Source organism: Gymnodraco acuticeps, unplaced genomic scaffold, assembly GCF_902827175.1.
Source record: "Gymnodraco acuticeps unplaced genomic scaffold, fGymAcu1.1, whole genome shotgun sequence".
Classification (NCBI taxonomy): domain Eukaryota; kingdom Metazoa; phylum Chordata; class Actinopteri; order Perciformes; family Bathydraconidae; genus Gymnodraco; species Gymnodraco acuticeps.
The window spans coordinates 934,738-962,564 of NW_022992079.1; the positions used below are offsets into that span (position 1 = coordinate 934,738).

General features: G+C 42.2%; 1 protein-coding gene across 1 annotated transcript; it reads right to left on the reverse strand.

Annotated features, from left to right (window-relative positions):
* Positions 1-37: 37 nt before the first annotated feature.
* pdhb (pyruvate dehydrogenase E1 subunit beta) lies at positions 38-8,593 on the reverse strand. The gene is made up of 11 exons (XM_034202353.1): positions 8,497-8,593; positions 8,353-8,412; positions 7,364-7,471; positions 7,046-7,108; positions 6,874-6,909; positions 5,599-5,789; positions 3,498-3,592; positions 3,295-3,405; positions 2,784-2,875; positions 2,554-2,695; positions 38-835 (listed from the first exon to the last, which is right to left on the reverse strand). The coding sequence occupies exons 1-11, from the start codon at positions 8,533-8,535 to the stop codon at positions 690-692; spliced, it is 1,083 nt and encodes a 360-aa protein (XP_034058244.1). The 5' UTR covers positions 8,536-8,593; the 3' UTR covers positions 38-689.
* Positions 8,594-27,827: the final 19,234 nt, after the last annotated feature.

A 27,827-nucleotide genomic window follows, 5' to 3' on the forward strand; every position in this document is an offset into this window, starting at 1 on the left:
ATGAATGCATGAAAACCAGAAAGAATGAAGCAGCATGAAGGGTTGAAAGGCTTTTATTTCTGTAACAGATTCATTTACAGCAACAAAAACATCCACAGAGCTGCTGCAGCTACAATAAATATTCCACTTCCAGCACTGAGGCTGGCTCTTTCCGCACTTTGATTCTTTAGAGACAACCTCGAGTCAGTGTGAGGAAGTTCAGTTAATAGACTGAATATGACATGTTTTGGTAGTTAGAAATATAATGGAGTTTAATAACAACAGAACTACAAGAGAAGGAATTTTTCATCAGTCTGCAAGTCTACATTTTGAAAGCTTGCAGGATCAAATTCAGCAGTTTTGTTGTTACCAAACTTCCTTAGAAACACAGAAACTCTACAGGACATAGCCACTTTTATTTTGAAGGAGAAGTGGAGAGAGCAGCCAGTGCCACACAGAGTTCAGTCAAATGTGTGAGCGACTAACAGACGAACATTTGACCGACCATGTGTGTCCGCTGCTGCAGGTGCAGAAAGAGAATTGTGCGCTTCATTGATCAACACCTGGCGAAAAAAACATTACAATCTGGAGCGTTTTTAAAAGGGGACCGTTTGGCTGTATTTACACATGATTCAAACGTTTTACCAGGCGATGTTTCCATCGTCTGTGTGAACAAGACATAGAGGTTTCAGGTGGGTTTGTCTTGTGTTTCAGACATTGAGGGTCTTTTTGACAGAGAATATGATGTCTTTGATCTGCGGCAGACTGTTGTCCTCCAGGATTTTGGCGTACGGCATGGGGATGTCGACGCCCGTCACCCTGGTGGCCGGAGAGTCCAGGAAGTTGAAGGCGGGACCTTAAAAACACACAGGAGGTTAAAATATGTTATTTTATCCTTTGCCCTTAAATGTTCTCCACACTCACTGTTGATATTTCCCATCATCAGCGGAGGGCGCTTTAGGACTTTAAGTTAAGTAATAGCGTTGAAAGGGAGACTGTGTTTTCAGCCTAATTTAACTGAAAAAAGGACTTTCAACAGCAGCTCACACTATGTTGTGTCGTTAGCTTAACAGTTAAGTGGAAAAAAGATTATGGGGAATCGCTAAGCCTGGGTTGCGTTCCGATAATCCAAAAATTAGCTCCTAAATTCTAACCCTATCTCCTATTCCTTGACCTCTGAGTGAAACGTCACGGGGTTAAGGGATAGTGGATAGGAGAATTCAAAAGGACTTAGGAGAAGAAACTGCGGTACTGTAGAGAATCCGAATGCACTTTCACTATCCGACGTGTTTATGATGCGCCAGCGCACGTCATGAATGTGCGTCTGCTGCTGTGGGGAAACTATGGAAACTACAGTTTTATATACAGCGGACTACATGGATGTTTAATAAGAACGAGGGACTACTGTAAACTCATCTAGAGACTCTGCACCGTGCTCTGATGCTGTTGTTTTATGCTTTATGAACGTGGACAACATAGAAACATATTCTTCATGACCAAAGTTGGAATTGAAATAAAAAAGGAAAGTGAAACTTATGCTCGTCACCCTCTCCCTCCGGTCCACATTAATACAAATGATCCCAATACGTATGATTGTATGAACTATTAAAAGATCTTAAAATAAATACAAATGTATTTATTATAAACGTTAGTCCTTAACATCTATCACTGTGTACATCACCATTCAAACATCTTTTAAAAGTTGAACAAACCCCACACAGCTCAGTGAAATGTTGACTTTATTTGATCATTTCAGTAAAAACTAACGTTCATATTTCTCTTTTTGATTATAATACTGATGAACGTTCAAAACAAAGCACTTTGGCAACTTACCACATACGTTTTAAAATGCGTCATAAGCACCGTAACTTTCATGATATAATTTCTCCCATTATCGTTTGTGTCCGTGAACGGCCGAATGTTGAGTGACGGCAAATGCTGCGGCTGCAATGCATTGTGGGGCAGCATTTTCTCCTCTCCTTTCGGTTAGGGAGGTCCAGTGGTTCCTAAGCTAAAGGAGGTTATGAAGGAAGTTTGAAACCTCCTTTCCTTTCATTTGGAGAATTGGAACGGCACTTATCATGGTTGCCAGTGACGTACTTCCGGGTCATTTCACTCCGTTGGGAAGGTTCCTAAGCTAAATGGACTATTGGAATGGGCCCCTGCTTTCAACTTCGATCCTTTTACAATATAGTTTTAAATTATGAGACACCTAACATACTCCAAATCTTTAAATGGCTCCAATGAAGTGCAACAGCTGTGAATATGTGTACATAATAAAATCATACTGATCGCATTTAAATATTAAAAGAAAAGCTACTACGTTGCACACTTGTCGAATGTATAATGATATCGTCTTATGATACTATGTATATTTTAGTTGTAGTAGTTTGATCGATTCAACAGTAATCCAGCTTACTTCTTTATATTTTATACTGTGTATCTTTCTAGTGTTCATATTTATACATATTATTTCTATTTTGAAATCATGTGCAATGCCTGAAATCCTGCTGGTGCCGTTTTCATTCTCTCAATTTGGGATAAATACATTTCATCTATCGATCCATCCGTTACCTTCCATGACCCTGGCGCAGATCTCAGCCCCGACCCCAAACTGAGGCCAGCCTCCCTCCACCGTCACTAGGTGGTTGGTCTTCATCACGCTGGTCTCGATACACTCCACATCCAGAGGGCGGATTGACCGCAGGTTGATCACCTGACACAGACAGACAGGAAGTAGTTATCAGGCCGCTGCACAAAGCTCATCTGAGTCAGATGGCATCAGATGTGTCTCTTTCTTTTACCTCGCAGTCGATTCCCTCCTTGGCGAGGACAGCAGCAGCGTCCAGGCAGTGACTGACATACCGAGAGTGAGTGACCAGAGTGATACTAGTGCCTGAAACACAGGAAGGAGGAGAACAAAAGAGGATTTAGAAACACAGCTCTTTCCGACAGATCTCTCACGATCAGCTCGCATCGAACTTACTTATAAATGTGTTTTATAAATCAGTATATTTACATTTTTTGAAGTGAGCGGTTTATTGGTTGTTAGGATGTTTATTTGGCTACAGTGTGTTCTACTGTATGTGTGTCGTCCCCAGAAACAATACCTTATCCTTATTATGGTGATCCTAATAAAGTATAATAATACATAATGATAATGATTTCAAGGCTCTCAAGGTCACCGTACAAGATACAAAAACACAAAACAAAGAGGTTGATATTGATCTACATGCTGGAGATATTTGTTATGATGAGCCATTATGATGATTCATCACAGTGAGGTTGCCAGTTTGGTTTAACATCGAGTCTCACCTTGTCTCTCGACCTTGGCCTTGCCGAAAGGAATGGTGAAATCTTTGGACTGCGACTCCTCTGACATCTCGAAGGGAACGCCGTACATCAGCTCGTTCTCCAAGAACACAACTGCAACACACACACACATTGAGGCAGTGTTCAGTAAACAAACATGAACCCCTGTTACTTCAGATTAGTGGTGATTCTCTCTGTTGTCTCACCAGGGTTGTTGTCTCTGATGGCAGACTTCAGGAGTCCTTTAGCATCTTCTGCGCTCCAGGGACTCACGACCTTCAGACCGGGACAGTGGCCATACCTGCAGGATGACCAAAACAACCACACTGACTACTAGTTTGAAGATTCCTTCTTAATCGACACATTTTATGGCTGAATACAAGTTTGAACGCTCTGCACGTTTTTTTTTTTTAATTGTCAATTGATTCTGTTTAAAGCTGGTATTTCTGGACGGTTGCAGTAAAGGACATGGCTACAACATGAATATTAGTATTTACAGATTTAGATTCCAGTGATGGATGCTTCGTTTCGATCGATGCGTCCTTTGTGTTGACCCGGGGCTATTAATAACCTTATAGAAATATTGTGCAATAGTCCACCTACTGTCACTATTTCTCTCTTAACAAATATACACCAACACACTGGTACTAGTTATATACATTTAAAAAAGTTAGTTTGATAAGAACATAATACATTTATTTAATTAAAAAATAATCACTTTAATTTAAATAGTGGAACTTTTATGAGGATTATTTGGGGATATGTCATAAAAAAAAAAGATATTGATTTAAAAACCCCAACAGAAGCTTTAATATTTAAAAATACTGACCCAGAACGCCTACTGTTACTTCAAATGCTTCTACTACCGGCAAAAGAGAAATAATCTTTTGGGAAATTACATTCACCTTTTCATCAAGTTCTTTCTACATGTTTTTCAGCAGTTAACTCGGGGTGAGTAAAATGTATTAACAATGATACAACAGGTATTAGAAGGTTTTAGTAAAGCTATAAATAACTACGGACACAGTATTAAAAGCGAAAATAATATCAGGTGCAAGCAGTTGTGGAAAAAGTGCTCAAATTCCTTACTTATGTAAAAGTAAAAATGCTAGAGTCTAAAAATACTCAATGAGAATTCAAAATGATAATAAAGTGGAAGTACAGACATGTTATCATTGAAATGTACTTAAAGTATCAGAATTAAAAGTTCTCTTTATAGAGAAAGTATTTTCTGTATTTATCACCAACTAATACATTAAAGAGTATTTTAATCTGGTAGTTTGTCATGTTTCGCTTATTGTTAATACTTGAAAAATACTGTGTACATAAGTTGTACAGTACATCATCATGTTATTAAGCATATCATTTGCTGTCATTTGTAAAAAAGTACCTTGCAACTATGAGTGTAAAATCGTAATTGCAGGTAGAGTGGTGGAGTAAAAGTGCAATAGCGTTGTATGAATTTCAGTGGAGTAGAGATAAAAAGAACACAAGTGAAGGGCAAGTCAAAAATAGTACTGAAGAACAATACTTAAGTAAAGGTCCTTTGTTACATTTCAGTACTGGGTGTAATGGCGCGTTTCTCGCTTTAAGCGTGCCGAGCCGTGCGGGGCCCGTTTTTGGTTGCGTTTCCACTTGGCCTAGTTTTGGCCCGGGGCTACTTTTTCACCTTTTTTCTGGCCCGACTAAATCGTGGTTCTAGGGCCAGGAACAACCAGGCTGAGTCGGGCTGAGTATGCTAAACTAGAGAGAGAATCGCTGGCAAGGGAGCTACAACTACAACAAGACGAACATATTTGACCGTGATTTAATTGTAATACACGTTTCAAAATGATGCCGAAGTAACAACATACTGATACCGGTTAGTAAAAACCATGAATTAATGCTTTGACAAGTCTGCAGACAGACGGCAGAGAAACACCTTTTAAAATGCGTGTTTTCTAAATGTAGCTTGGCTAAGCTAACGTTATATATGCTCCGACCGTCCACACTCACAACAACGGCCTATACAGACATAAATAAACCAGCGACTGTATTCACCATGACACAGGCAGTCTGTGGTTTGTACTTTTGTCTAGTTTCTGAACAGATATGAAGAGCTGTGAGCTCTGAGTGCTAACAGCTGTGTTGTTTTTCTGGGGCTCTCATTGAAGATGACGTCACGACTCCGCCTACACTGCGTTACTATAGTAACTGCCCCAGTTCCTAAACTGTAATGGAAGCGCAGCATTAAAGTGAGCCGGGCCTAATAAGGCCTAACCAAACCGAGCGAGGCCTGCAGTGGAAACGCGCCATTAGTGAACGCACCATGCAGCGAAGCACTGCGAGTGCTGCGCAGCGACGCCGGCTGACGCTCCGTTGGGGCCTCTGAACACGATGGGCACCGACTGCTGCCCGGCTGACATGTAGTACGTCTTGGCTGCAGAGTTGATGACCTGGTCGATGGCTTGCATGGAGAAGTTGAAGGTCATGAACTCACAGATCGGTCTCAGGCCAGCCTGCAGGGGACAGAGGTTGAATATTAGTTAAAGAGTAAAGAAAAGTAGTAATTGTTAGAGTTCCTGAAGATAATCAGGCATGATGTTGTTGTTGACCTTCATTCAAATGTGAAATATTTCAAATGTAATCATTTATCATATTTTGCATTTGATTTGTTTTATGATAATGTATGAATGTATATCTTGCTGTGATCATACAATGACATACTACATGATCACTTCTACACTGTGTGGTGAATCTGAAATACTCTATACAGCATTTGAATTATTTTGTTGATTTCTTTTGTCAAAACAGTCTGCTGAATTTGATGGTTAACTGATAATGGCTTCAGTTCCCTGCCAGAAAAGGCTGTATGAGGGCACGTTAAAGCAGTAAAAAAGAAAATCTAAATATGACATACATTTAAACTGATGTTGATTTATTCAGGTAGCTTAGATGTATTTGCTGCTGCCTCCATCCACAGCAGTACATGTATTTACTTCTGTGCTGGTGCTCAGAATACTCTAGGTCAAACTCAGACTATATACTGTATAGTCAGAGTGCAGGTCTCCCTTGAAAAAGAGATCGTTGATCTCAATGGGATTTCACCTGGATAAATAAAGGCTACAATATAAGTACCACACACATCCCCACTTCATGAAGTCTGAATGATCCCTTCAAAAAGGACAATTGACCTGCCCACAGGATGTACAGTGCTGGATAAAACCAGCCAACCTCTTCCGCTTCTGCTACCTCCATTATTTATTTTTGCAAGGGCAAGGTCACTGCATGCTGCGCCTCACAAGACGGTTGTGATTGGAGAAATGTTACTTTAATTGCGTCACCAAAATGATAATATGTGGAGCCGGAGCCCAGCACTGTGGGACTAGGTCTTCCTTTACTAGACTCAATAGGCAATAACCAGATTTCGGAGTTGTGTGATTCACAAAACAAGACGTAAAGTAGTTGTGAGAGACCATTCAAAAGGGTAAGTTAAGTTAAAATTGTTATAAATACACCTAGTGGAATAATGCTATTGTACTGTCAGAGAGTTGTGTGTGTTAAGTGAAGTGTTTCCATGGATAAAAACAAAAGGAAACTCACAAAAGCAGCTCCTATTGCAATGCCGGCAAAACCCATCTGCAATAGAGAGAGAGAGGGATGTCAGCCAGCGAAGAGATGTCTTTAGGAAGGACTGTTTAATGACTCCAAGAGCTGATTCCATTTAGTGCACAAAGGAGAACATTTGTGAAGGGCAAATGTTAAAGAGTCTCACCTCTGTGATCGGAGTGTCGATGATACGTTTGTCTCCGTACTTCTTCCACAAACCCCTGCTCACCTACACACACGCACACAAACACATAGTATTACCCTTATAATTACTAAGTGAGTACATTTTTATTATTAATCAAAATGATGGACATAACAACAGCCTGTAACAACATTTGAAATTTCAAATAGTAAAAGATTTTTTGTTTACGATTGACTGAATGGATGAAACACCAGATTATGGTAAAAATAACGTTTCAAACTTTTAACATTTTGCACGAGCCCTGCTTTATAAAACTCATCCGCTGATTCCTGCATCAATTACCTTGTAGGCTCCGTCGTACTGCGCCACCTCCTCACCCAACAGGAACACCCGCTCGTCCCTCTCCAGCTCCTCGTCCATCGCCTGGTTCAGCGCATCACGGACCATCATCTGAAATTAGATGAAACAACAACAACGCCGTCAGCCAGAGGACAGCGTTTATTCTCGTGTCTCTCAAATGCCAAGCCATCCAGTAAATGAGGCCTAAGCTGTTTTTCAGTTTCCGGCAATATTTATTCACAAATCTCTAGAAGATGCATTTAAACCCTCTGAAAAGAAAATCCTACGGAAATGCAATCAAAGTAAGAAAAGTAGAAGTAGTTACTTCCAATTTTGTATTTTTAACCACTACAGCAACACATATTCCATTCCATGTGTATACAGTTTTTATACCTTTACCTTTATTGATCACCATAAAATAAATGTATTTGTTGCTGCAGCAGCATAATGACACACATTAAGATAAACAGAGGGAGTAAAATAAATAAATAAGTAGTGTATAAGAATATATTAAGAATATTTAAGAGCATATGGATCGCAAGGTCAAAGTCTGTATGATGTGCTGTGTGGCATAAGTAGCGATATAATATAACATATAGCATAGTACAGCAATATGACATAGGATAGTAAACTAAATACAAGAGAATCAAATAGGAAAACAGCATTATATACTATAGTAAAATGTCGTACAACACAATATTATTTAGATGGATAAATCTAAAATATTGCGTATTGATGATGAATTTAAGATGAAAGCTATTTTTGCTATGGTTGTTTGACATGATGTGACATCGCTCAGTGACCGGACAACGGCAGAAACCATTACATTTATAGTAGGAGGAGGTGGAACATGGTCCGACTTGCTACCACTAACAATGACAACTGTCAGCTGTAGTTTGTCATTAAAATTGTGCCTATAAAACAAATATAACCTGACAACAGCTGGAGTATTAGCTGTAGCTACAGTTAGCATGCTAGCTGCTAACACTGACCTGTACGGCGGCCGGAGCGCTTTTATGGAACCCTCGCTGTCCCAGAGCCGACACGGCATTCTGGAGAAGAGAAAACAAATAGACGCCGTTACTGTCACACATCATTATAACACACAGAACAGTATTTTGGTAGTTATTTCATACCTTTCCTGAGCGGAGAAAGCATCTCACTGAAGCCGCCATGTTGAACCTGTCCTCTGTCGGAGACAAGGCGGGGACTCTACGTAGGTCAGGAGATTTCGGCCAATCAGAACGGCAGGTTACGTGTTGGGAGGGATTTGCAATAACAAAGGGCCAATCACAGCGGGTCAGAGGAGAAGGAGGCGGGGGAAACTTCGAGAGTGGAAACAAATAAAAAGACTTCCAAGGACACTGCGCTGCCATCATGTATGGAAGGCCAATCGTGACACAATAATAAAGAAAAAGAAGATCGAGCTTTGGAAAAATGAAATGACCAATTCAGAACTGGCACAGTCGCTTTTTTAAAATTAATTTTGTTATGGATAAAATACATTTATGTTTGCACACAGATATTGATAAATTGACAATCTAAATATTAGGTCAGAGATTGATGTCCCCGGAAAGGCCCTGATTACTGGACTGTGGCATAGGTAGTAGGAGAGCAGGAGAAAGAGAGAAGAGGCTTCTCAATTCTTAAATGTCCCCTCCTCGACTCCCTTCCTCGAGACTTAGTCCCACCCACAGAAGATGCGAGCGGAGGAGCCGAGGAGTGGAACCGAGGAGAGAGGAGGGGAAGCAGCAGGCGGTTAGAGAAATGAGAACTCGGTTGCGTTCCAATAGTCCATTTAGCTTAGGAACCTTCCTAACCGAGTCAAATGACCCGGAAGTCCCTCAGTGGCAGCCATGATAAGTGCCGTTCCAATTCTCTAAATGAAAGGAAAGGAGGTTTCAAACTTCCTTTATAACCTCCTTTAGCTTAGGAACCACTGGACCTCCCTTGACGAAAGGAGAGGAGAAAATGCTGCCCCACAATGCATTGCAGCCGCAGCATTTGCCGTCACTCAACAGTCGGCCGTTCACGAAAACAACCGATTATGACGGAGAAATTATATCATGAAAGTTACGGTGCTTCTTAAGCATTTTAAAAAGTATGTAGGTAAGTTGCCAAAGTGCTTTGTTTTGAACGTTCATCAGTATTATAATCAAAAAGAGAAATATGAACGTTAGTTTTTACTGAAATTATCAAATAAAGTCAACATTTCACAGTGTTTACTGAGCTGTGGGGTTTGTTCAACTTTTAAAAGATGTTTGAATGGTGATATACACAGTGATAGATGTTAAGGACTAACGTTTATAATAAATATATTTGTATTTATTTAAAGATCTTTTCATAGTTCATACAATCATACGTATTGGGATCATTTGTATAAATGTGGACCGGAGGGAGAGGGTGACGACGAGCATAAGTTTCACTTTCCTTTTTTATTTCAATTCCAACTTTGGTCATGAAGAATATGTTTCTCTGTTGTCCACGTTCATAAAGCATAAAACAACAGCATCAGAGCATGGTGCAGAGTCTAGATGAGTTTATAGAAGTGTGGGGCAACACGTATATGAGCAACATAAAGCCATTGTCAATATTACAGAAAAGGGCAGTAAGAATAATTCATAAAGCTGACTCAAGAGAACACACCAACAGACTGTTTTTTAAGTCAGGACTCTTGAAACTCAAAGACATAGCTGAGCTGCAGACATTATCAGTAATGCACAGGGCAAAGAGCAGAATGTTACCAGCATGTTTACAACAGTTGTTTGTTTTTGGATCAGACAAGGAAGACCACAGAAGGAAATTAAATTGTAAGCATCCATATGCAAGGACTACTCTTAAACAGATGTGTATTTCGGTAGTTGGTGTACAATTGTGGAATTCTCAACAAAAGGATCTAAAGAATTGTATATGTATTTTTCAGTTAAAGAAGTTGTATACATTAAGAAAGATGGGACTATATGAAGCAGAATGTGAATAAGTCTATGTACTCTGGTCCTTCATGTTTTTGATGTCTTTGATGTGATGTCTCCTCTGTATTTGCGGGTCCCATTGCCATTGTTATTGTTGTTATTGTTATTATCATCATGTGTCGCTTTCCACCTTCTTCTCCAGTAGGACTCAGATGAGGGTGTTGCACTTGTCTTTTCCTTATACATGTGATGTTTTGGTGTTGTTTTGTTTCTTTCCGTTAACCGTCAAGTGGGAAATAGGTTTTTTTTTTGTGTGTTTCTCTTAGATACTGTTATGTTTGGCTGTGAAAAAAAAAAAAATTATTATTATTATGAAGGGCAGACCATCTATTTGTATTTATTTGTTTTTTTTAGAAAGGGGCAGGTCACATAAGATTTTATTCTTCTCCCTGCTCCTTTTCGCTAAATGGTAGAGTCATGTTTTGTGGCAATTATTGTACATTTGGTTTTGCGTACCATGAGCGGGACAAATAAAAATGAAATGAACAGTATAGTCCCTCCTTCTTATTATACATCCATGTTGTAGTCCGCTGTATAGAAAACTGTAGTTTCCATAGTTTCCCCACAGCAGCAGACGCACATTCATGACGTCCGCTGGCGCATCATAAACACGTCGGATAGTGAAAGTGCATTCGGATTCTCTAAAGTACCGCAGTCTCTTCTCCTAAGTCCTTTTGAATTCTCCTCTCCACTATCCCTTAACCCCGTGACGTTTCACTCAGAGGTCAAGGAATAGGAGATAGGGTTAGAATTTAGGAGCTACTTTTTGGATTATCGGAACGCAACCGAGGAGTCGAGGAGGGGGATAAAGTGAACTAGGCTATCTAAACACTCAGAGAGTCCTTTAGCTCACCTGAGTATCTCAGTCTGAGAGGAGAGGACCCTCCTCCAGCTTGTTGTGGAACAAACAGCTCCTTATGTCCAATCAGATCAGGAAATCCAATCCAAGCTTTAATCTGGATCATATCTTCAAAATGGGTAGTTCAAACCGACAACACAGGATTGGGATCAGTTTGATCCCAAAAAACTGGATTATCCTGATCCCACCAGAGGGGTGGATTTCCAGTGGATTACCAGAGCAAAATGTACTGTACAATTTATTTTAAAATATGTTTCAATTTAAATTAGATGGCAAAGTTTGTTAACTGAAATAATACACAATTTTTAGCCTTCATGGGAAATACATTTTCACTCCTGGACGATTATGGAGTGAGAGTGTGTTGTTATCATAGATAATACGGCAGGGTCCGTTGCAGTTTGTTTTCATCTGATTTCAATTAAACAAAGTCTTGGCTTTCAGAATATTTAACTTGTTTCAGCAAATTCAGATGATAAATAAAACTTTGAATCTTGTAACGGCATAATTACAAGCGGAGAACGGAGTAATTTAACGTCACAGCAGGCATAACAACAGCCAGTGTTTCTCGTGAGTGTTTTCCCCAGGAAACAAACACAATACACACAAATGCAAAATTACACAAACATACACGCACACGTATACACACACACACACTCGCGAGCTTCCCCCAACTTTGAAGGCCTTTTTCTCAAAATGATGACTCGGTGACAGTCATTATATAATGTGACATATTTCGCTTAATATTTGGAGTACAACAACAATCCTGATATTGATAGAAAGCTATGAATATCCTCTTTCCAACAATGTATACAACTCAAAATGTGTCTTCGGGTCAATGCGACTGATTTCGATAGAGCAGGACACATATGATATTTGGCCTCAAATCATCTGAGGCCTGGCGCCCCCCCCCCCCCCCCCCCCCCCCCCTGCGATATTTGGCACCCCCAGGTTGGGAACCACTGGCCTAGTGGTTAAAGCACGTTATTGAATTATTGTTTTAATGTGTTATATATTCGATGAAAAAAATATTAAGAGTACATACTTTCATAGGGGGAAAGTAGAAGGTCAATGATAGAAATATAGAATATAAAAAATCTCTACAAAAAGTGTAGAAAAAAAGTGATCTCTACAATAAAACAGTTTAGTGCAGGATGTACAAAGATATTAATAGGAGGATGTGCAAAACAGAAAAACGAATTAACCTTTATTTAAACATTAAATAATACTTTAGATTAAAGGTGGGGTAGGTAAGTTTGAGAAACCGGCTCGAGATACACTTAAAAGCACGACCAATCATTTTAGGCTTGTCAGCCTTCCATCTGTGCAGAAACTTATCTCGTGCCCTCATTGGTCATGTGCGCGTTCCTGTGTGTTGGAGGAGGGGCTCTGTAACGGCCCGTCCACACACAGGCATGAAACAAATCTTTCAAAGCTTCGCCCATTCACTTGAATGGGGTGGTGACGTAGAAGATTTTTAATCTTCGCCGAACTGCATTGTGGGGAGCGGAGCATGGCTTTGCAAGCATCGTGAGCATCAAAAGTTGAGCAATGTTCAACTTTTGATGCTCCCGATGCTTTCGAAGCTGGCATCAGCCAATCAAATCCCGTTTATGCAAATCCCGCCAGTACAAGCGCTAGCCAATCAAACCGCGTGCAAGCTGGGAGAGCCAGACCGCAGTTCATTTCCTCATATTCCAAACGAGAAATTACGGTAGCAAATCACCCGGTTCTTTACGACCAGAACTATTTACCGGGATACAAACCGGAGGAACCAGGCATGGAGGGAGGTGGCAGAGACAGTGGGTGAAACTGGTAGGTTTTCGCCTGTTTGGGGATTTTATATCCAGTTTACTTCGTTTTAACATTGCTATTGCTTTGTATGTCGGGGGCGGGAGATTCATGTGATTGGTTGTTGGTCGCCTTGGGCGCGTGAAATCGCCAAGCTTCAGACACGCCCAGCATCAAGATTGTTCAAGATTTTTTTCATGCCTGTGTGTGGACGGGCCGTAAGGAAGTGGCAGATTTTTTCCGGTTGTGTATTTTCAAATTCTAGCGCACTCGAGCTGGTTTCTCCCAAATTACCTACCCCACCTTTAAGGTCTTCTTTTAAATAATAAAAAAGCTTTGGGGGTATCTACAGATAAATATTAAGCCTGACAAAGTACTTAACGTCTAATATATTGCTTTCCTGCAATGTTAACTATGTTGAAGCACTTATTTTAACTAATATTATACATATGAATTATACTCTTATAAGATGTATGTAGATAGTATAAGAAATGTGCAGAATATGACAGTTTAATGGTGGAGGTATACACACATATTGATAGATGTCTTGTAATGCACTGTTGAGGAACCGGCGACCCAAGTTTTTCATTCATTGCATAACTACACCGTAGTTGTGTATATGATATGTCAATAAACCTTAGAGAATCTTGAAATCTTGAAAGGGATGTACAAAATAGCCATTATACAGTCTTTAATTAACTATTAGTAGAGAATAACGATTAATGAATATACTTTAGAGATCTGCAGATAAATGTTTAGTCTTCTCAAGCACCAACTATCAAATATCTCTCCTGATTGTTGGCACTTGACCAGTGGTACTCAACCTTGTCCTAATCAGGAGCCACATTGACGAAAACATATTTTTGAAAGAGCCACAATCCAAAAACGCTTCTTTCCTCCCTGAAACCATTATGCATTTGAGAATATGGATAATAGTAATATGTTACTAAGGAATGAAAAGCATAATGTACAGTGCAATAACTGTGATTTATTATTTTCACTGCAACCACAAAACACACATTGCTGATCATCACTGCCCATAACAACAGATAACAGACAGCATGTTTACTGATAATCACAGTCCATATAACAGCAGATTATAGACAGCAGGGGTTGTCAGAAGAGTAATGTTGTACTTACTTCACACTCAATGTGATTTCTGACACTCCTTCTGCCGCACAAGTGATTTGAAGTCGGGCTCTGCGCTGGAAACGGCGATCCGAAGGGCCTCTGTTGTGTGCTGCAGACTCAATCTGTTTCGGTTGCGACATTTTATTTTTGAGAGCGCAGAGAATGCTGCTTCACACCGGTATGTGGACGGAAACATTGAGATGATGTGTCTTGCCAGTCTGGAGATATTTGGTAGATGCCCCACCAGTTTCCAAAAGTCCACGACATCTGTAATCCGAAACTGACGCTGAAGTTCATCTGAGCTCTTTAACTCCACGAACTCCATTTGAAGCTGCACAAGTCTGAGCTGATCGCTTATTTGCTTCATTTCATTGACCTCAATCAGGAATGGGTTTTTCACAAGTAGAAAAATATTGCTATGGTCCTTGAAGTCGTGGAATCTTGATGTGTAGTTTTGCTTGAGCTCAGTTAGCACGTCACAGAATTGTGATTGACAGGGCAGGAGAGCGTCTGCATGCATCGCCATCACTTTCTGCACGGTGGGGAAGAAACGGTAAATTCAGTGAAGGTGATTGTCAAGTGACTTGACAATCACCTTCACTGAATTTTACTCAGGTGTAACATAAAGTCTGATTTAAGGGTTGTTTATATTTCACATCATTAATCAGAATCTGCTGGTCCCGTTCAAATCCAGTTTTGGATAGTCTGCCGTGGTTTCGTTCCATTTCAAAGAGCTGTTTGACGCTCGGCGTAACCTTGGCGCACTGCCACTCCAACATCCAATCCCAGAGCTTGATTAGTCACGGGGACTGTAGTCCCAAACGATAGCTTATGGGTAGTGTAGTGTCTTCGGCCATCCTAAACTCCGAAATGTTTTTCGGATTTCATATCGCATTAACACCATATCCCAACGTGCATTGCGGCTAAAACATCCAATCAGCAGGTTTGAACCATAGCTGAGGATCGGCCTACGTCTGTTTCCAGTTAATTTTATTTTGAAATTCAGTTCCTGACGGACGCCAAAAAAGCCAGAGATTATGGAATTAAACAAATAAATAAAAACATGCATAATTGTGTGTTTTTGTTAAGTAAATAACAGTGTGTTATTTAGAAAAGAATAACAAATTAGAAGGCAAAAAATATTTAAGCCGATTCCGTGTGGACGGAATACTTTTTTGATCTCGACATCGGTTCGTTTTCATTTTCATCTCCGTGTGGACGGGGCCTAAGAAAGTAGAAAATACATTTAGACATTTTATTTTATTTTAGGGGGTGTGACGCAAGCCCCCAGGAAGTGCGCCGGACTCAGATGAAAATATTCGTGCTGGCCAAACGGCGGTACTACACACTTCCGTTTGGTTGTCAGGCCCGGAAACACTTTTTCCCATTGACTTATATGGGGAAAGAGTGGTCTGTAAATCGTTGGATAATTTTTTTTTAACTAAATAAACTACCCAGTATGAACACTTGTATAGCCCTTATTAAAAACATTCGTTCTTCAAGTTGTAATAATGTGCTAATAACGTTATTCTGAGAGTTATTTCCATCTGCATTATGAACGCGCATCTAACCCACGAGACCGCGCCGCCCGGCACGTTCATGTTACGTGTCCCGACCAATCAGAGCACACTGTGCTCACAGGGAGGGTGGGGGCTGGAGCTATTGGAGCTACAACGAGCCGTTAAAGGCAGAGAGTGAAATTCAGTGAATACACGTAGTTTACAGAGATGCTGTATGAGAAACCAATGTGAGTTGCGTTTATCTTTACCCATGGATGCACAATAAGAACGGACCCATATCGTCTTACTGCCATCCCACAGATCTGTAATAATGGATATATTGCACATGTTTGCTATAATTCATTATCATACTACATGGGCTGTATGATTAAATCTTGTACCGTAAATGTTGTATTAAATAGTTAATATTACTTATTATAGACCTAAGTATATATGTATATATATATATATATATATATATATATATATATATATATATATATACAGTGGAATCATTCTTTCATGCTAAATGAAGCTCTGTTGTTTGGATATCACTAGATCCTGTTACAGCGTAATATAAGTACATAACGATTGTGTACATTAGCATAATTACTAGCTAGCCGCTAGCTGCTAACTGCCGCCTCGTTAATATCAAATCCATCATAATAACAATCCATTACCATGCTGTCATGAACGTGCAGTGCTGTTACGTGTACGCAAATTGACGTGCTTGATGTGAACGAGCATTTTGGTTAAAGTTGCGCATGCGCTATGAGCGCACATACGGGTACTTCTCAGGCATGCCGGGTAATCTGTGACGTTTCACTCTCTCAAAAGTTGGGCAATTTTATCATCATGTGCCAATGAGCAACTCTCATTCTTTCACACACAGTGACGTCACGAGCTACCCACAATGCAACACGCGCCATATATATATATATATAAATACGCCATTTTCATGGAGGTGCAACTATCCTGGAAGTGCAAATATAAACAGCTAGCTTACGTTGCCAGGCAGAGCGCACTAGGTTTTTTTTCTGAATTAACGACCGAAGAAATCGCTGCATGTCTTCGGATTACATCTCTGGACTTGAGGGGTGTGCTTTAGGTCGTTACCAGCGTAAACTGAGCTGTGTGGGTTGTCGGATTGCCTTTACAGACTGCCTGCAGATGTATGGAAAAACGACAGTGGCCTTCGTCGATTTTGGCTGCGGCGTCTAATTTCTGTAAACACCAGGTGAATACCCCACTTGTCACAATAATATTATCATGCCATTGCATATTTCTGACTCACCTTTACTCACCGCTGGGTCACCAGACCCTCCTTCCACCAACACACTTACCTCCTTTTCCCCTCTCTCTCCAAGTGAGGTTCTTACCCTCATTACCTCTGCCCGCCCTACCAACTGTCCTCTGGACCCTATCCCTTCAAACCTCCTTCAGACTATCGCTCCTGATATTCTACCATTTCTCACCCATTTCATCAACACTTCTCTAACTTCTGGTCACTTTCCAAACAGTCTCAAGGAGGCAAGAGTAAACCCTCTCCTAAAGAAACCCACTCTCAACCCGTCTGATGTTATAAACTACAGGCCTGTCTCTCTCCTCCCGTTCCTGTCTAAATCACTTGAACGCGCTGTCTTTAAACAACTCTCCTGTTATCTCAATCAGAACAACCTTCTGGATCCGCACCAGTCTGGTTTCAAGGCAGGTCACTCCACAGAAACTGCTCTCATTGCTGTCACGGAGGAACTGCACACTGCCAAAACTGCATCCTTCTCCTCTGTCATCATCCTATTGGACCTGTCTGCTGCATTCGACACGGTGAATCATCAGATCCTCCTTCGCACTCTCCAAAAACTTGGAGTTTCAGGCTCTGCACTTACCCTCCTCACCTCATACCTGAAAGACCGTACCTACAGGGTGACTTGGAGAGAGTCTGAGTCCGACCCTTGTCAATTAACTACGGGGGTCCCTCAGGGCTCTGTTCTTGGTCCCCTCCTCTTCTCCCTGTACACAAACTCGCTCGCTCGGATCAGTCATTAGCCCGCATGGTTTTTCTTACCACTGCTACGCTGATGACACCCAATTAATTCTGTCCTTTCCCCGCTCAGAGACCCAGGTCGTTGCACGCATCTCTGCTTGTCTAGCTGACATCTCTCAGTGGATGTCTGCTCACCACCTCAAGCTCAACCTTGACAAGACTGAGCTGCTCTTCCTCCCGGGAAAAGATTGTCCCACTCTTGACCTAACAATCAACATCGGCACCTCAGTTGTTTCCCCGACTCAGACTGCAAGGAATCTGGGTGTGACCCTAGATAACAACCTGTCCTTCACTGCAAACATCGCTGCTACAACCCGTTGCTGCAGATACACGCTTTACAACATCAGGAAGATATGTCCCCAGCTGACTCAGAAAGCGACTCAGGTTCTGGTCCAGGCTCTCGTCATCTCACGCCTAGACTACTGCAACTCCCTCCTGGCTGGTCTACCTGCATGTGCCATCCGACCTCTGCAGCTCATCCAGAATGCAGCGGCTCGTCTGGTCTTCAACCTTCCTAAATTCTCCCACACCACTCCGCTCCTCCGCTCCCTTCACTGGCTTCCGGTAACTGCTAGAATCCACTTCAAGACACTGGTACTTGCTTACCATGCTGCGAATGGATCTGGCCCTTCGTACATCCAGGACATGGTTAAACCGTACACCCCAGCGCGTGCACTACGCTCTGCATCAGCCAAACGACTCGTTGCGCCCTCGCTGCGAGGGGGACCCAAGTTCCCATCGGCGAAAACACGTGGGTTTGCTGTCTTGGCTCCAAGATGGTGGAATGAGCTCCCCATTGACATCAGGACGGCAGATAGCTTGCACATCTTCCGGCGCAAACTGAAAACTCATCTCTTTCGACTCCACTTCGAGCGTTAGAACTATTAACGAAGCACTTTTATACTAATAAAGGACTGGCTTACCTAAAGCCAGTTGAGTAGCACTTGAAATGTTTGGCTCTATGAAACCTGATGTACTTATATGATTCTGTTTTCTTCAAGGTTGTGTCTTCCTGGTCGAATGTACTTATTGTAAGTCGCTTTGGATAAAAGCGTCAGCTAAATGCAATGTAATGTAATGTAATATGTGGTATTTTAGAGTTGACTAGATATTGATTAAGGCAATAGCCTATGATATTCAGTACAGGAAGCATAGCAATATCTAGACGGTGTACGGCTGCTTGCACCTCGCGTAAAACGGTGGATACCGGAAGTACGGTGTCGCGCATGGCCCAATACCCGTATGTGTGTGTGAAATAATAGGAATGAATGAGGCCCCGCCTCCCACGCTGTATCCAGTTCTTATTATACATCCATGGTGTGACGGCCCCAGAGCCTGGGGCCTGTGAGTGTGTTGCAGGTCCTGCGATGGGGTGGAGCTGAAGAGGCCAATCAGCGGGATCAGGGACACCTGGCTGGAGCCGAGGTGCTATTTAAGCCCAGCTGCCCGGAGTCACATGGCCGTCAGTACTCTCTCCAAGGCGGCTGCAGAAGGACTCCCTCCGTGATCCTTTCCCATCGTCCATCCTCTCCTGTTTTTGGTGTTGCAAATAAAGTGCCGTGATTTTTGGAAACTTTGAGCGTCTCTTTTTGAACTTTCCTGTTGCGGCCAACGGGCCGGTCGTAACAACTGGGGGCTCGTCTATCGTGAGTAGAAACCGGGAGTTAGTTGGGTTGTTGTGGTGTTAGCTGTACCTGAATTAGCCTGTGTTCGTGGCTAATTAGTAGCATGAGTTTATTTTGGGGGAGAAGCTGGGAGCACGTATCGCCCATATGACTGTTACAACACGTGTTGGGGATTCCCTCGGATAACAGTTACGTATGTGGCCTTATATGGTGTTGTATATGCACTCTAGGGGTGCCTAGGCGTTATTTTGGAACGCGTATGGTCCCGGGTTTGGGTGTATTGATGAGGTTTGTTTTTGTCCGGTAGCTGTGATCTGTTCTCTTAGATATTCGCTGAAACATAGGAGGTAGTGGTCCCGCCTGTGTGTATAATACCTGTAGGAGTGTTTCCCCTGGTAGGTTCAAGAGGCGTTTCCCCTTTGGGTTTCTGTTAAGGGAAATGTTTACATATGTCCTTAGTTATTTTATGTATAGACTAGAGATTGTGTCTATTCTGTACTATAGGGATGTAATACTGTTATTGTACCACTGTGAGGCACTGTAGTATTACGTGCTACGTAATGACCAGTCTTGCGTCATGTAAATGAGGGTGTGTTCACCTGATGCACTGTACACTGTCTATGTTTGTTCTCTTCTAAGTTAGCTCGGCTGAGCGAAGGAATCACCTGTGAAGCAGAGGAATAAATCATGCTCAAGGGCTAAACAGTTCATCGTCTCCGTCTCCAATATTTCTCTCCGAGTGCAGCGTAAGAAGAAGCTGCCATCCTACACCTCAACAGTTTCGTCTGGGGGGGGGCTTTGATAGTGTTGAGGTACGGCGGTTAGAACTTCACTTTCCCTTTTCCCTAAACTTGCTCGGGAGCACTTCCGTGGTTCAGGGGGGTTGCCGGTTACCTGGTCGCCTCTCTCGGTCCAGCGGGCTGTAAGTGCATAAATACCCACCGCTACGCCTCATGAAGACTAGGGTGGGAGTTACCTAGTAAGTTTGTGGTTAGGAAGTCAGCTAGCGGGGCTGCTCATTCCTACTGTGTGCACAGGTGGGTTAAGACATTGCAGCGGTTATTGTATAAATATGGAGGATATTGTAACGGGTCAGAGTGCCGTGTTGAATTTTGAGCGGCAGAAGGAGTTGCTCAAATTACGCATTGAGTTGGAGACGGAAAAGGAGTTGGCCGTGGAGAAGATGCGACAGGGCATTGAGCTGGAAAGAGTGGTGTCTGTGGAAAAATTGAGGCAGGAAACTGAGAAGGCAAAGTTGGAGTTGCAGAGGGAGAAACTGGTATTGGTTAGAGAGGGCAGAGTAGCGGCTGATGTCCTGTTTCCTGATGATAGTCAAAGCAGGACCCCAGGGAGGTCAGTGGATTAATAAAATGATTTGAGGCTGGTGCCCAGGTTTAATGAAAAGGATCCAGACATTTATTTTTCGATGTTTGAGCATCTCGCTGTTGTAAGGGGGTGGTCTGAGGCCACTCGCGTGTTATTATTACAGTGTGTGTTAACCGGGAGGACACAGGAGGCTTATTCGTCTTTAAGTGGCAGTGACTATTTGTGTTACGATTTGGTTAAATCTGCCGTTCTCAAGGCTTATGAGCTGGTGCCTGAAGCTTATCGTCAGAGGTTTAGGAATTGGAAGAGAGGTGATAAATCTCACCTCGAGTTTGCTCGAGATATTTCCACCCATTTCGATCGCTGGTGTGCGGCAACTGACGTTGATTCTCACGGGGCGTTGAGGGATCTCGTAATTCTGGAGCAATTCAAAAATTCTTTACCGGAGCACATTGCGGTGTATATCAGTGAGCACGCAGTCAGGACAGCTTCTGAAGCTGCTGAATTAGCAGATGACTATGTTTTGACACACGTTGGGGGAGGTGCTGCCGTACAGGGTGGGTATGTACGTGGTGCACGTGAGCCTGACAATGTGTGTCATTACTGTCATGAGCAAGGGCACTGGAGAAAAGACTGCTATGCATTTAGCTGAGCAGGAAGGGACTAGTGGTAGTCCCAGGCCAGCAATGTTCGTGGCACCTGTCGCTGAGCAGGTGACTGGGCGTTTAGACGGTGAGTTGAAACCACAGGGGTCTAGCTCAGAACTGCAGTCTTATTTGCCTTTCATGACTGAGGGTTTTGTTTCTCTGGTGGGGAGCGGCGAGAAGATGCGGGTGAAGATATTACGCGACACCGGATCATTTGATTCGTTCATTTTAGCATCTGCCTTGCCGTTTTCAGAGGACACATACATGGGGTTGTTCATTCCGATGCTTGGAATGGGATTAAATGTTCTTCAGGTACCTCTCCATAAAATGATGCTGTTTTCGGGTCTGTTTCAGGGTGAAGTAGCGGTTGGCGTGCGGCCAGCTCTACCCATAAATGGGGTCACGATGATCGTGGGTAATGACATTGCGGGTAGTCGGGTGTGGGCTGATGGGAAACCTCCTGCTATCGTGGTGCCAGTGCCCCTGGTTAGTATTAAGCCAGACAAGAGCGAAACGGAGTGCCCTGACGGGTTTACAGCATGCGCCGTGACACGGGGAATGAAACGTGGGACATGAGCTCAGCTGACATCGAGGAGGCCTCACCGCAGCATGGGGTGACATGCAGTGGCGTTGCGCAATATTTCGGGGCTCCCCCGCAGGTCGGACCATGGGGCCCCGCCCCCTCCCCTAAATCAATAATAGAGTGACATGGGATAGACATCGCGGCCACTTTTTTAAATGTTTATTTTTTCAGGCATCTTTTGTAAACAGTAGGCCTATAGGTCAGTAGGAACTTTCTGTATAAAGATACATCTGATTTAAACAGTAAGGTCAGTAGGAACTGTATAATAATATACATCTGATTTAAACATCATTGACAAATACAAACAAGTGGCTGTGTATTTTTTGTAACATGAAGGTATATTGTAGAACGTTATAGCCTATCATCATTGGAGTTCACACAACGGAACGGTTCACATATATATAACATTCTGTATAAAAGAAAAGTAGCCTACAAAAAACAAACAAATAAAACACATCCTATAGGCTACATAGAGGATGCAATCAGGAGCTGCTTTGTAGGCCTATTTTATACGAGCGCGTCTCCTGGCATTCTTCTGCGCAAAGTCCTGTATAACAGTCTTTAAATCTATACTGCGTGCGCGTCGGCTCTCAATACTAAGGACTGCTAACCCAGACAGTCTCTCTTGCGACATTGTGCTCCTCAAATATGTCTTTATTAATTTAAGTTTTGAGAAAGATCTCTCAGCACTGGCAACAGTCACGGGTATAGTTAAAAACAATTTCAGTGCTGTGGCAACATCGGGGATACTTGACAAAATGGACTGATTTTCAATGAGCAGGGTTTGTGCAAGGTCTTTGATTGTTCCACGCTCAATTTTCTTTATAGTAGGCCTAAGAACATTACGGAGGGACAGGATCTAGAAAGGAAACTCGGCTGACAGGTCGTCTTTATACTGGCCTGATAAAGCACTTGCGGAATCAGACAGATCCTTGTCTGTTGCGCGCAAAAGTTAGCGGGGAAGCAGAAAAGAAAATCGCTGTGCAACTTCGCTCATTCCAACAAATCGATTTTTGAGTTGGGAAACGACAATATCGATATTTGCGTAAAATACCGCCACTCTAAAATGCTCCCCTGGGTCTTGGAGCCGCTGGTCCTCGCAAAGCTCTGAAAAGTGCCTCTTTATGCGCCTTGCGCGTCTGTCTTTGAAGAGACTGTGGACACCCCATGAGGATGCCAGGTCTTGCGCGTGCATCAAACTCTGCTCGGAGTTGGGCAAGTGTATCGGTTGCGTTACCAAGCATTGCTGTCGCCTGTAAGAGGTCCACGTCTTTGCGCTGGAGAGCTTGGGGACACAATGTTGACTGTTTCAAGGACCTTGCCCTGTATTACAGTCATTACAACAAACTCAAAGCTCTCCATGGCCTTTTTCAAGCCAGTCGCCTCGGCACGTTCCTCGCTTTTTTTGGAGAGCAAGTCTATCTTAGTTAGCGCTTGCATAATGTCAGCATAACGGAACCGCAATGATTGGACGGCGTCTTGTCTTGATGCCCGTCTCTTCAGTGTAGGCTGGCCAGCCTTGGGCACTGAGAGGTGTGTTTCCAAAAGCTCCCATCGTTTGATGCTTCCACTAAAGAATATATATAGCCTTTCAACAGTGTCGTAGAAGTCTTTTATCTCAGGTATATTTTGGCATGCGTCATTGAGTAAAAGTTTTAAATTGTGCGCAGCTCTTTAAACCTTATGCGTTTTTGTACACCGGAGTAGACGCCACTCATATTGCTAGCCCCGTCATATCCTTGTCCGCGGCACTTCCCAAGTAGTATCCCCTTTCTCTCCATCGATTCGAGAATTTCTCTCTCTAGACCTGCAGCAGTTTGGTCTGTGACTGCATGGAAGCCCAAAAAAACTTTAGTTTATTTTCACCTCTGTAGGGTTTCCATTTTCATAATTTGCTATAGTAACATATCTGAACACTTGACTCAGTTGGTCTACTTTTGAAATGTCCTGGGTAGAATCCATTATAATCTAATAGAATTCTGCATTCTGTATGTCTTTTTCGATAGCAATGAAATTATTTCGGTTTGAGGACTTAGGTAGTGCACCTTCTTTTTGCTTTCAATAAGCCTTTGCAGAACTGGATCATAACGCGCCATAAGTTCTATGGTAGATAAGAAATTACCATTATCTATATCACCTATTTTCTCTCTGTGACCCCGGAAAGCAGAGTTGCGAGAGGCCAGTGTTAGTGTAACATCAGTTATTCTGGTTAGGACCTCGGTCCAAAACCCACCTCTCTCTTAAACTCAGATGATATTTGCGCGTCAATGGTCAGATTATTTTTCCACGTATCATACACGACACATGCTGCCAAATGAGAGCGAGAGAATTCGTGTTCCTTAATCTTTTTAGTGAGACCCTGCCAATCATTTATTCCTATTCTCCACGCTTGGTGGAGGTGATGGGCAGACGGTCTGTCACCGAACAGCCAGCACTGCTCACAGTACACCCGGTCCATAGATGGCGAGTAACATAGCCACTTGCGCGGAATTCTACATCCAATTTTGGATGTTTTGTTATAGAACTCTTTTGAAAAGCACCTTCCCTTCCCCTCCCTTTTGAATGGCCCTTCAGGCTTGCATGGCCCGTTATTCAGAATGTACCGTTTAACATCATCGTCTTCTAAATCTACAGGGAATTTCCCCCTATCAGTAGGGTATTCAGTCACAGAGTTGTCGCTGGCCAACGTGTCCCTGGGGTGGGTGGGAGCTGCTGTCACTGTCGGGGCACGGCTAGCTGGCTGGGCAACCTTGGCTATGTCTGAACTGGCCTCGGAGGGGGCACAGCTGACTTCTTGCTGACCTGCAAAAAGGAACGGATTATATTCCAATTCCAATGTAACCTGTAGCATACTCTTACTGGTTATGGCGATTGGCGAATAAAACGTTATATTATTCTAATGTCTAACCTGTCTCGAAGCACGAGGCACGACTAGCTGGCTCGGCTGTAACGGGGCTGCCGGGCTGTCTGCCTGGACTCGGAGCTGACGGCCGGGGGCCGGGGGGGGGTTGCTAGCGGTCTATCTGCAGTAACGTTAGAGTCTACGTCTACCTTTGCTGCCTGCCGGAACAATGACGTTATTTTAGGTAGTTTTGCCCTCTCCTGTTCGGCTTTCGCTCTCATTTTGCTTTTCTGAGCACCGCTTGGGTAGTGGCGCTTCATTTTTCATGTTTACCGGCAACGCAACTAATGAACGTTATTTATATGAGCAATGCTTCCCGCTTTGTTTTGAACGCTGCCCAGCCTGCCAATGAACATTAGTTATCAGCCGGCTAGCCCTATCGCAGGTGAGCAAATAATTATAATGATACACTGTTGTACTACTACAGGCAGCGTACACATGACGTAGCAACATAGCAGGGGGGGGGGGGGTTCTGTTGGGGACCCTGACTTTATGGGGGGGGCTGTGACGGCCCCAGAGCCTGGGGCCTGTGAGTGTGTTGCAGGTCCTGCGATGGGGTGGAGCTGAAGAGGCCAATCAGCGGGATCACCGGAGCCGAGGTGCTATTTAAGCCCAGCTGCCCGGAGTCACATGGCCGTCAGTACTCTCTCCAAGGCGGCTGCAGAAGGACTCCCTCCGTGATCCTTTCCCATCGTCCATCCTCTCCTGTTTTTGGTGTTGCAAATAAAGTGCCGTGATTTTTGGAAACTTTGAGCGTTTCTTTTTTAACTTTCCTGTTGCGGCCAACGGGCCGGTCGTAACAGGGGAAGGGAGGGAGGGATGGATATTTTTTTTACAGCAATGTTTAAGTCGAGTTCTTCCTGTTCAGTTACATTCAAGACAATTGTTCACAACTTATACACACACGGTTTGTTTAGTTGTGGCTGTGTTTAAGTGAATATAATTTGTTTTAAGTCCATCCCAGTTTCAAAAAGATCAAAGTCAAATTTCTAAAGCTCTTGTTTTGTCAATCCTATAAACAGATTTCAACATTATATAGAAAGAAAAAAGTAGAACATTTATATTATAAGGGTAAAAAAAGAATGGAATAAATATTTAAAAATAGTGCTGGCTATAAGTTAAGGCAGTAAACTACTTGTTTTAGTTTTTGAGAAAGATTGAGATTTGGGTAAAGATATGATTTAATGTAACCAATAAGTCAACGTTGACTTTTCTTTATATTTAGTCACCTTGACTCATGACAATGACATGGGTTATAGATTAATTATAACACATTAGTTTTAGTGAATATAAGTACAAACGTTAAGGCCTGGCACTGTCTTAAGTTTAAGATATGCACTTTGCAGACCACACCACATTGAAGTACTAGCCTGACTCTCACAGTCTCGTATAATTTGCTGAGAATATGTGACAAAACCAGTTGGGGAAGATCTGAAAACTTCATCCGCCAGCCAGACATACAGTGTGACACACTCACAAACCAAAAAGACAGAGCAGAGACCTCAGAGACAAAAGGACACTTTGAATGAGAGTTTATCATCAGACTTCATATTCCTGAAGGTAAGACAACCATCTCTTTCTGCACATTTGTATTATTCCTCTGCCTCTTTAAACACACAGCAGGGCAGTTGGCAAAAGGCACACTTAAAAATGACCTAAACAGACTTACATTTGTGAAAAATAAGACCTACATAAAAAAAATGTAAAAAGCCGTTATGTGTTATTCTCATTCAGTAGCTAATAATGAAGAAGCAAAGCTAAATGAATGACAGAAAGGAAAAATATATACTTTTTGCCTTGACAAAATAAGGAAATCCAAGCAATATACTTGTTTTATCTCCGGCTTGTAAATCATATTAGATAAAGTAACAATGTTTGGTTTTGTCTGATTCTAATTAAGTGCTCACTGAAAAGGTGTTTAATAAGATACAATTGAGATGGATAAAGTTAGAGGAACAACTTTCAGTTTAGTATAAGGGCTGACATTATTGGTCATTTTCATTAGTGATTACCTGATTTCATGTATAAATGATTATACATTAGGTCCAAAAAATGCCAAAACATAGTGAAAAATATTCATTCAAGTTACTGAAAGTCAAAAGACATGTCTTTAAATGTCAATCCAGAGAGATATTCCGTTTAACATAAATGAGAAAAGAAAAAAGTAGAATGTTTTATAAAGGCCAAAATGCTAACTTCCTGGTCAAAAATACCATCCGCACTATACTATAGACACTATAGATGTAAACATTTAAATATAACGCCTCCCTTGAGTTAAAAATAAATAGATTTTAAATAGTCTCTAAAGGACCAAAAGGTGCTGTCAAGTTGAAATGTAGGTTTCACAAGATGCAGAGTAGAAATAATTTTAATCTGCTCAGTATTTGCATATACTGTACCTTATAACATTTGCATCAGTGTTTTTACACTGACGTGTCTGAAAAAAAGGTAAAAAATTAAAACATGCCACAGTAATTATGGCTGTGAACACAAGAAAAGAGCAACATGCAGGGTTTGTACGGGTGCTTGAAATCCTTGAAAATGCTTGAAATTTGACGTGGTGTTTTCAAGGTTGGGAAAGTGCTTGAATTTTGGGAATGGTGCTTGAAATTGAGATAAAGTGCTTGAAAATGTAAATGCTTTACTTTTACAATAAATTGCTGTCTGACTGAATAGTTCGCTTTTTAGATTAAAAGAAAAATAATTGCTTCGCTTCCACATGTTACGTGTGACCTGGGCATTCTGATGAGTGATAGATGACTGTGTGCCAGGAGGTTGCAGTGTCAACGAGCGTTGGCTAGCAGAAGACAAATACAAGCCATGGCTAAAACGAGGGTCTGCGCTGACGAGCCATATGAAAGGTACACCGTAGTAGAGCATTTTAGATTAGGCTAACGTTGCATGTTACGTTTGTTTAAGCTAACGTTAGCAAGCTGAATAGCGAACTCGATTGAGGGCTAATAATAATTGCAGGGGACAATCATTTCAGAGGAGCGTACCTGCTATGTTATGTGCGTTACAGTCGCCATCCTGTGGTGTTCAGAGGATGAAGCACTCACGAATAGTCACGAAATATAATCTATTGATTCGA